The 10334-nt window shown below is 39.0% G+C and overlaps 1 protein-coding gene across 1 annotated transcript; it reads left to right on the top strand.

The window, feature by feature from the left end:
• Nucleotides 1-489: 489 nt before the first annotated feature.
• Nucleotides 490-9811, top strand: alox5a (arachidonate 5-lipoxygenase a). The gene is made up of 14 exons (XM_060925785.1): nt 490-731; nt 1288-1486; nt 1625-1706; nt 2059-2181; nt 4332-4438; nt 4661-4833; nt 4919-5065; nt 6677-6880; nt 7000-7086; nt 7219-7397; nt 7557-7678; nt 8084-8184; nt 8316-8486; nt 8591-9811. Exons 1-14 carry the CDS (start codon nt 582-584, stop codon nt 8768-8770), a joined length of 2025 nt encoding a protein of 674 aa, XP_060781768.1. The 5' UTR covers nt 490-581; the 3' UTR covers nt 8771-9811.
• Nucleotides 9812-10334: the final 523 nt, after the last annotated feature.

The raw sequence follows: 10334 nt of genomic DNA on the forward strand, positions 1-10334 counted from the left end.
TGGTAAATATAGTGCATACAAAATACTGTTTGTGGTTGATCATCGACGATCACGTACATCACGTAGCATGGTAAATAAATAGCCGAAACATGGTATATAGTTTGATTTTGTATCATCTGATATGATCTGTCCATAATTCTAAAATTAAAAAAAGGACCTTATGTGGTTTCCTTTTCTGAAAGTTCAAAATACTTCTGATTACTTAAGCATTCTGATCTGATAGTGCTTCAGTCATTGTGCATTGTTACACAGTTACATAATCAGTGGAGAAATAGGAATCCTGATCATTATATAGAATATTTTTTCTAGATTAACTGCAGACATGGCTAATTTTGTGGGTGGAACATGGTCCACTGAGGAATAGCCTTTGAGCATTTGCATTTCTTATCTCTAGATCAGCAGCATATTTTCAAGTGCGTGTGCACACACTGTGTGTGTGTGTGTGTGTGTGTGTGTGTGTGTGTGTGTGTGTGTGTGTGTGTGTGTGTGTGTGTGAAGTAGAAAAGGAGAAATACTTTCAACGAGTGACTACAGACGGTACATGGTGGAGACACAGAAACTTGTCTTCTTATGTGACCAGGATGCCTTCATACACTGTAACTATTGCCACGGGCAGTCAGTGGTTTGCTGGCACTGATGACTATATCTACCTGACACTGGTGGGGACGGAGCGCTGCAGTGAGAAAACACTTCTGGATAAACCACTGTATAATGATTTTGAACGAGGAGCGGTAAGATGTCTGTCATCAATTTCAACATTTTTTTCAGTGATTGCAGAAAAACTCTTAACAGTAACTTGAACATTCAGCAGGCTGCATGAGAAGTAATGAAGAATAAAATGAACATGGGCCAGGAAGAGAACAGAATAAGAAGACATAACAAAGACATAGCAATCCTGAAAAGTCCATGCAAATGGACTTGAAACTGTAGACAGATAAATGCAAAATAGACAAGGTAAATAAGGTGAAATAAACACAATGAACAAGATTTAAAAAAAAGATAAATGCAAAAATAAAGGACTGTAAGCATGAGAGTGGGAGAAGAAAAGTCAGAAGCTTCACTGTGTTGCAGATTTTTTTTTCTCCACATCTAATCTCATTTGTTCTAATTAAAATCTGACCATGTTCATATCACAAAATGATCTTGTTTATTTTGGCGTTACACCCTGTCTACTAGGAGCACTTATGATGGGCCACTTTGGTTTGTTCAGAAAATAAACACAAGCTTTTTTAAAAAAAAAAAGCTTATCTTATAATTTGTCAGTTGATGCTGTCTGTCTAATCCCAGGTGGACTCCTATGACATCCAAGTGACAGAGAAGCTTGGAGACATAGAGATTGTGAAGATTGAGAAGAAAAAGTACTGGATGCATGACGACTGGTATTGTAAATACATTACAGTGAAGACACCCCATGGAGACTACATTGAATTCCCCTGTTTTCGTTGGGTAGTGGACGATAAAGAGGTGATACTACGAAATGGCAAAGGTGGGATCCTTTTCTTGTATCTTACATGCAGTATGTGTGGCTTGTTAAATCTTAATATTTTATTGCTTGAAAGACTTGTCTGGAGAGGGTCAGAGAAAAAAAAAGATGATGTGTGCTTTCTCGATGTGTCATCTGCAGCTCGTCTGCCTCAGCATGACAAAACCCGATTGGCAAAACAACACAGACGCAAGGAGCTGGAAAACAGACAAAAGACTTTCAGGTTGATCAGAAATTAAGATCTTGACTTATTATATGTGGGACACTGAATACAAAGGATCTGAGCAAAGTAGATCGTTTCTGTTTTATCTGATGTCACGTTTGGCTTTTTTGTTTAACTCTATAAAGTGAATAATGTCATGCAGCAGATTAAACGATCACTGAATTTCCATGTTTTACAGTGTGTGAATCATTGTCACTGGAATTTTGTATTTTATATGTACATACGTCCATTCTTTCCTTTCTGCGCACCAGGAAATGTGTGTGGCTGTTTGTTTGTTTGTTTGTTTGTTTGTTTTTTAAAAATTCTGTCAGTGCTTAAGTGCAGATATAAATGTTGACACTTTTTACTGTAGATGGAAGGAATGGCATCCTGGCTTTCCCATGAGCATCGATGCAAAAACCCATAAAGAACTACCACGAGACATCCAGTTTGACAGTGAAAAAGGGGTGGATTTCGCTCTCAACTACAGCAAAGCGTGAGTTCTGTGCTATAATTCCTAGTTACAAATTGACCACCCACTGGTATTACGGTACATTCCTGGATTCTCCAACAGACACTCATTGTACTGTTCAGAGGAACATTTGCATGTTGTTTTTCTAGCCGGAACACAGACAGTATATCACTATCGCATGTATGTTTGTGTTTCTTGTAACTTGCAGTTGTTTCCTGGACTTCTCATTCGGTACATTTTTATCTTTACACAGTGTTCTCTAAAAATGACTTTTAAAACCAGAAGCTTTTTAACATACGTTAATAACACTAATAAAATATAGGTATATGTATCTTATAAATATTTTGGTAATCTGACATTAACCAATGATTAACACGTTTCTTTAAATCCCGATAGTAAAAATATAATCAATTCAACAGAAAGTGAACACAATCTAATCTCACATTTTGCTTTAGAAAACAGAAAGCTAAACAAACTTGATGTTAATCTTTTTCCAGCCATTGCTATTATATTCGGTGTTACAGATATATGCAACAATACAACCCCGATTCCAAAAAAGTTGGGACAAAGTACAAATTGTAAATAAAAACGGAATGCAATAATTTACAAATCTCAAAAACTGATATTGTATTCACAATAGAACATAGACAACATTTCAAATGTCGAAAGTGAGACATTTTGAAATTTCATGCCAAATATTGGCTCATTTGAAATTTCATGACAGAAACACATCTCAAAAAAGTTGGGACAGGGGCAATAAGAGGCTGGAAAAGTTAAAGGTATAAAAAAGGAACAGCTGGAGGACCAAATTGCAACTCATTAGGTCAATTGGCAATAGGTCATTAACATGACTGGGTATAAAAAGAGCATCTTGGAGTGGCAGCGGCTCTCAGAAGTAAAGATGGGAAGAGGATCACCAATCCCCCTAATTCTGCGCCGACAAATAGTGGAGCAATATCAGAAAGGAGTTCGACAGTGTAAAATTGCAAAGAGTTTGAACATATCATCATCTACAGTGCATATCATCATCAAAAGATTCAGAGAATCTGGAAGAATCTCTGTGCGTAAGGGTCAAGGCCAGAAAACCATACTGGGTGCCCGTGATCTTCGGGCCCTTAGACGGCACTGCATCACATACAGGCATGCTTCTGTATTGGAAATCACAAAATGGGCTCAGGAATATTTCCAGAGAACATTATCTGTGAACACAATTCACCGTGCCATCCGCCGTTGCCAGCTAAAACTCTATAGTTCAAAGAAGAAGCCGTATCTAAACATGATCCAGAAGCGCAGACGTCTTCTCTGGGCCAAGGCTCATTTAAAATGGACTGTGGCAAAGTGGAAAACTGTTCTGTGGTCAGACGAATCAAAATTTGAAGTTCTTTATGGAAATCAGGGACGCCGTGTCATTCGGACTAAAGAGGAGAAGGACGACCCGAGTTGTTATCAGCGCTCAGTTCAGAAGCCTGCATCTCTGATGGTGTGGGGTTGCATTAGTGCGTGTGGCATGGGCAGCTTACACATCTGGAAAAACACCATCAGTGCTGAAAGGTATATCCAGGTTCTAGAGCAACATATGCTCCCATCCAGACGACGTCTCTTTCAGGGAAGACCTTGCATTTTCCAACATGACAATGCCAAACCACATACTGCATCAATTACAGCATCATGGTTACGTAGAAGAAGGGTCTGGGTACTGAACTGGCCAGCCTGCAGTCCAGATCTTTCACCCATAGAAAACATTTGGCGCATCATAAAACGGAAGATACGACAAAAAAGACCTAAGACAGTTGAGCAACTAGAATCCTACATTAGACAAGAATGGGTTAACATTCCTATCCCTAAACTTGAGCAACTTGTCTCCTCAGTCCCCAGACGTTTACAGACTGTTGTAAAGAGAAAAGGGGATGTCTCACAGTGGTAAACATGGCCTTGTCCCAACTTTTTTGAGATGTGTTGTTGTCATGAAATTTAAAGTCACCTAATTTTTCTCTTTAAATGATACATTTTCTCAGTTTAAACATTTGATATGTCATCTATGTTCTATTCTGAATAAAATATGGAATTTTGAAACTTCCACATCATTGCATTCCGTTTTTATTTACAATTTGTACTTTGTCCCAACTTTTTTGGAATCGGGGTTGTATTAAAACCAGCTGTTCTTCTTCTTTTAGGATAGAGAACCTCTGTGTTAATCAGTTTATGCACATGTTCCAGTCTTCCTGGGGAGATTTTGCAGATTTTGAGCGGATATTCATGAGGATCAAGAACACAATATCAGGTTATGGCTCATTCTCTTATCTGAAAGTTTAGACTGTTTGATTCTCATCCAATATTAAGACTTGAGAGAAACAATACATAGTAGACAGTTTATTTCTACACAGTACATGAAGATGTAACTCAGTAATCGTCAGTTTAGTTTTGCTATCTTTTATAAGAACCATGAGAAATTGAAAACAATGTTTGACATATTCAGACTTTGGTCATGTTTTCTTTTGGACAGAGTATGTGATGCAGCACTGGAAAGAAGACTTTATGTTTGGATATCAATTCTTAAATGGCTGCAATCCTGTGATGATCCAGAAGTGTAGAGAAATACCAGAAAAGTTTCCAGTCACACATGAAATGGTGAAAGACTGCTTGGAAAGAGATCTCACTCTGGAAGACGAGCTTAAGGTAACTAACCACTGACATGGACAGTGAACGCTAATGCAACTTATCTTTAATCTGCAATTGTGTGGTGTTTTTTTCTGGTTTGCAGGCAGGAAACTTGTTCATAGCAGATTATGAAGTGATGGAAGACATCACACCTAATGCTACAGATCCTTGCACCCTGCAATATTTAGCTGCACCCATTTGCTTGCTGTACAAGAACAGTCAGAACAAAATTTTGCCAATTGCCATACAGGTATATAGCTATACTTTCAATAGTACCTGCAAATATCATTGTCTTGGACAACCCCATTTCAAATACATTATAAATGTTCTCCTAGTGCAGACAAAAACTTGCTGAGATGCAGCAAAGAGATAATAACTCTAGGTTTGAACCTAGCGGCCCACTGGGGCCTCTGTGTGTGGAGTTTGCATGTTCTCCTCATGCCTGAACGGGTTTCCTCTGGATGCTCCAGTTTCCTCCAGCAGTCCAAAGACACGCAGATTACATCAACTGACTACTCTACATTGCCCATTGGGTGTGAATGTGAGCGTGAATGATTGTTCATCTCTCTGTTAGGCCTGCGATGGATTCGCGGTCTCTCGCACAAAGTCAGTTGGGATTGGCTCCAGCTTCCCATTGGATGGATGTACTGTAGCAAAGTAACTGAGATTAACAAGATTTTAATGTTCACTCAAAGAAAACCTTCTTTAACGCACCGAAAACAATGTCACAAAACACCACCAACCGAAAAAAATTAAAGTACCTTCTTAGTTGACATGTTTAAATATGGGGGCGGCACGGTGGTGTAGTGGTTAGCACTGTCGCCTCACAGCAAGAAGGTTCTGGGTTTGAGCCCGGTGGCCAATGGGGGCCTTTCTGTGCGGAGTTTGCATGTTCTCCCCGTGTCCGTGTGGGTTTCCTCCGGGTGCTCCGGTTTCCCCCACAGTCCAAAGACATACAGGTTAGGTTAACTGGTGAATCTAAATTGACCGTAGGTGTGAATGTGAGTGTGAATGGTTGTTTGTCTCTGTGTGTTGGCCCTGTGATGACCTGGCGATTTGTCCAGGGTGTACCCCGCCTCTCGCCCATAGTCAGCTGGGATAGGCTCCAGCTTGCCTGCGACCCTGTAGAACAGGATAAGCGGTTATGGATAATGGATGGATAGATGTTTAAATATGGGTTTCATTGGAATTTCTCCTTTTTCCTCCTACATCATAAAAACTTTTCAGTAGGTGGATTCGACACTCTAAATTGCCCCAGGTATGAATGAACGTATTATGCTCTGTGATATTTGGTTTATTGTCTTGCATCCTGTGTTCCAGTGTTGTTTTGAATACTACAGTATGTTTACTGATTTGTAGTGTGTGACATCTGTATTTGTCAGTTTGTATTGTTTGTGTTTTATTCGTGTAACAATGTTTGCTGCTCTCTTGGCCAGGTCACTCTTGAAAAAGATATTTTTAATCTCCAGGAGACTTTACCTGGTTAAATAAAGGATATGACAGGATATATGACAGTTCCCAGAATAGGCTCCTAATCAACCACAACCAGGATAAATAAATGATCGATAAATAAATGATTGAAAAACGATGATACAGAAGTACTTCCTGGGTTTTGTGGATGATTGAGTCCCCTCACTGTTCAATTCTGGAGCACTGAATATGTAATATCAAATGCCCAGACCACATCCACAACCAAAATTCCAAACTATTGTGTCCTTTTCTATGGCTGATCGTTTTACTGCAGTGAACCAAACCTGTCCTATAGTTCTGTTTAAGACATATTCCTGCTAGTATTGTCATTTTAACTTGCAGACTGTGATGACATGGAAATAACATACAGTATTTCTATGTGTATTAAAAGCTGAGTCAAACCCCAGGAGAAGACAGCCCCATTTTTTTGCCGAGTGATGATGAGTGTGACTGGCTGCTGGCCAAGATCTGGGTGAAATCATCAGACTTTCATGTGCACCAGACAGTGACGCATCTCCTGAAGACCCATCTGATATCAGAGGTTTTTGCCATTGCTATGTTCCGACAGTTGCCTGCTGTTCATCCAGTTTACAAGGTGTGCCATTGAAGCAAAACTAATACATACATCAGCAAGCATGAAATAGCCTTATCAGAGTACATAAATGGTGCAAAGTTCTTGAAGACACTTTTGTAAGACATGTTTTTAATTTCCAGTTGCTTATACCACATATTCGTTTCACAATTGCCATCAATACGAAAGCACGCGAGCAACTTATCTGCGAATGTGGACTCTTTGACAAGGTATTCTTTGACAACAGTACTACACTTTTACACCACACCAAAAACAAGCAATTCTTCCTTGGAACCTGTGGTGGCTTTAGGAACCACGCTGACCTTAAGTGTGTGTGTGTGTGTGTGTGTGTGTACTTGCAGGCTAATGGCACAGGTGGAGGTGGCCATGTAGAGCTCGTTCAGAAAGCCATGAAAACTTTCACCTATAAGTCCTTGTGCTTTCCAGAGTCCATAAAGGCTCGAGGCATGGACAGCAAGGAGGAAATACCCTACTACTACTACAGAGATGATGGCATCAGAGTGTGGGAGATAATCAAAAGGTAATCAGGGAAGTTCCCAGAATATACATATAAAAGCTACTAAAGTGTTCATTTGGCAAAAGAACACAGCAAGACTTCATATTCAGTGAGAATCTACTCGTCTGTTAAATATTTTATAAAACTTCGGATCACAAACTCATTTTTTGTGCCTTTTGGTAGTTTTGTGGACGACATAGTGCAGATATACTATGATAGGGACAAAACAGTGCTGGAGGACGAGGAGATACAGGCATTTGTAAAAGATGTCTGCAGCTTTGGAATGCAGGATTTTGACTATTGTGGTGAGAACAAGTTTTTCACTCACTGTATACTGTTGCCATGTTCTTGAATATTTTTCCTTAAGAATACACATTCCTTATAACCTTGTCCCTTACACTGATCTTTTATTCATCTGAGCATGTTTTATTAATATAAGCAATGAAATCAAGTCAAGTGTGATGGTAATAGATGTACATGTATAATATATAAAATAAAAAAAGTCAACTTAACTGTGCCTGTGACTATTCCATATGTTCGAGATCTTTCGAAAAAAGTTTTCGAAAGATGTTTCCTGAGTTTCATTAGAAGAGAACTTCCTCTGAGACACAACCATTCATCCTAAAAAAAATGAAGAAGTTAACTGTGTTCTGTGTGTTTGAAAGAAGTGACCAAACGGTGTCTGAGGATATTTTTATCACTGTCTTTAGAATTTCCAAAATCAGTGCAGAACCGAGAGCAGCTGGTGGACTACCTGACTGTTATAATCTTCACAGCTTCTGCACAACATGCTGCCATCAACTTTGGACAGGTAGCATCTCTGTGTATCAAGGATAATCAAAAACTAATATCAAGAATACGATATACCAAAACATTGGTTATAAAAGATTTTAATAGAATATGGCAATGCAAAATCTTCACCAAATTTTACAACAATTTCAGTATGACTGGTGTTCATGGATCCCGAACTCTCCCCCCACTATGCGGAAGCCCCCACCTACAAAGAAGGGTGAGGTGGATGTAGCATACATCGTGAATAGTCTGCCTGACCGTGGTCGATCCTGCTGGCATCTCGGAGCGGTGTGGGCTCTTAGTCAGTTCCAGGACAATGAGGTGAGATCTAAAAAAAACCAAAACAGCAACAACAACACACTTCCTCTCCACATTCACTACTGTAATACAGTTTTACTGACACTTGTGGGTGTGTGTCGTTCTAGTTGTTCTTAGGCGCGTATCCTGATGAACACTTCATTGAGAAACCGGTAAAGAAAGCCATGGAGACTTTCCAGGGAAAGCTGGATGAGCTTTCCAAAGCCATCAAAAATCGCAATGAAGGGAAGAAACTCCCCTACTACTACCTGTCTCCAGACAGAATCCCAAACAGTGTGGCTGTCTGAGCCTGTATACCTGCATACCATTTACATCAGACGGCTTATTTTTCCACATTCTTCATTTTAAAAACATATAATGCATTTTATATTTTATATAACATCTCTAATACAATTATGATTTTCCATCTAACTATGCTAAAAAGAAGTAGACCTCGCTTATAGATGTGTATAGACATGATTTTAGAACAGTGTATTATTGTAAGTTCATGCCACAGGTGAAATTCTTAACAATTTTATAAATTATCCTGTGTTAGTGTTTAGTTTTTATTTGTGGGTGCTGGAAATCAAATAGTCAAAAAGGTCTCAAAATATATAGCTTACAATTTGAGTTAGTCAAGTCAGTTTATTTGTATTGTGCTTTTAACAACAGACATTGTCGCAAAGCAGCTTTCCTGAAAAATAAAGTCTTTAAACATGAACTAATTTTATCCCTAATAAATTAATTTATCCCCAGTGAGCAAGCCTGTGGCGACAGTGGCAAGGAAAAACTCCCTCAAATGACATGAGGAGGAAACCTTGAGAGGAACCAGACTCAAAAGGGAACCCATCCTCATTTGGGTGATAAAAGATAATGTGATTATAAATAACTTCCTTTTATAACTGCGTCCTATGTAGTCACAAAGTATAATTGCATAACCAGGAAATTCATTATGGTTTTAGCATGAAGTCTGTTTTGTTGAAGTTATCAGCTGTTAACTGGGACTGTTTCCAAACAGACTTCATAATGTGAACAATCTTCATAAATACTGTCATGATATTAAAAGTAGCTCACAAAGTGTCAGTACTTAACTACTACCATTATTAATGGCTATGTTTACAGCACAGTAGATAATTCATTTGGCTGTTCATGCACACGCTTCAATATTTCCAGATGCATTAAGGGTGAATGAAATAATAGGTTGATTAGTTGTTGACCTAATAGTAAAGAGTCATCAGTGAGTGGTTCAACTTAACACTTATTTCCGGTTTAAAGTTTCATAATGATGTCTTTGAGAGTCAAACAATTCCAGTTAAAAAAATCTTGATTAAAAGTGAAGTGAAAGGTTACACTCGTCTCTCTCCATTTCTACTGTGTCTGGGACTTCCTCACTATTATACAGTCAAAAGGATAACCCCCATATAATGATAATCTCCACTCTTCTGGGAAGGCTTTCCACTAGATTTTGGAGCGTGGTCTTATTGATGTCAGGCACTACAATTCATCCCATAATTCAGTTGGCATTACACTTCATCCCATTGGTACTTGGTTAAAGTCAGGACACTCGAGTTCCAGAGCTTCCTGGAGTTTGCCTTGTCATGCTGGAACATTTTTGGGACTCTTAGCTCCAGTGAAGTGAAATTGTAATGCTCCAGTATGTTTAAAGGTTTCTACTGAGTACACTCAGAACACAAGGTCAAACCTATATTACATTACAGGCATTTAGCAGATGCTTTTATCTAGAGCAATGTACAACATACCCAGAGCAGCCCGGAGAGCAGCTGGGTGTTAGATTCCTTGCTCAAGGGCACTTCAGCCATTCCTGCTGGTCCAGGGAATCAAACTAGCAACCTTTTGGTCCCAAAGCTGCTT

Source organism: Neoarius graeffei, chromosome 7 (assembly GCF_027579695.1).
Source record: "Neoarius graeffei isolate fNeoGra1 chromosome 7, fNeoGra1.pri, whole genome shotgun sequence".
NCBI lineage: Eukaryota > Metazoa > Chordata > Actinopteri > Siluriformes > Ariidae > Neoarius > Neoarius graeffei.

What these genes read in the sequence shown, in the direction of transcription:
- alox5a (XM_060925785.1), top strand. Translation starts at nt 582, where the DNA reads ATGCCTTCATACACTGTAACTATTGCCACGGGCAGTCAGTGGTTTGCT. An exon ending in AACAGACAAAAGACTTTCAG is followed by an intron (nt 1,707 to 2,058) that starts GTTGATCAGAAA and finishes TTTTTACTGTAG; the next exon opens with ATGGAAGGAATGGCATCCTG. An exon ending in CTCTGGAAGACGAGCTTAAG is followed by an intron (nt 4,834 to 4,918) that starts GTAACTAACCAC and finishes TCTGGTTTGCAG; the next exon opens with GCAGGAAACTTGTTCATAGC.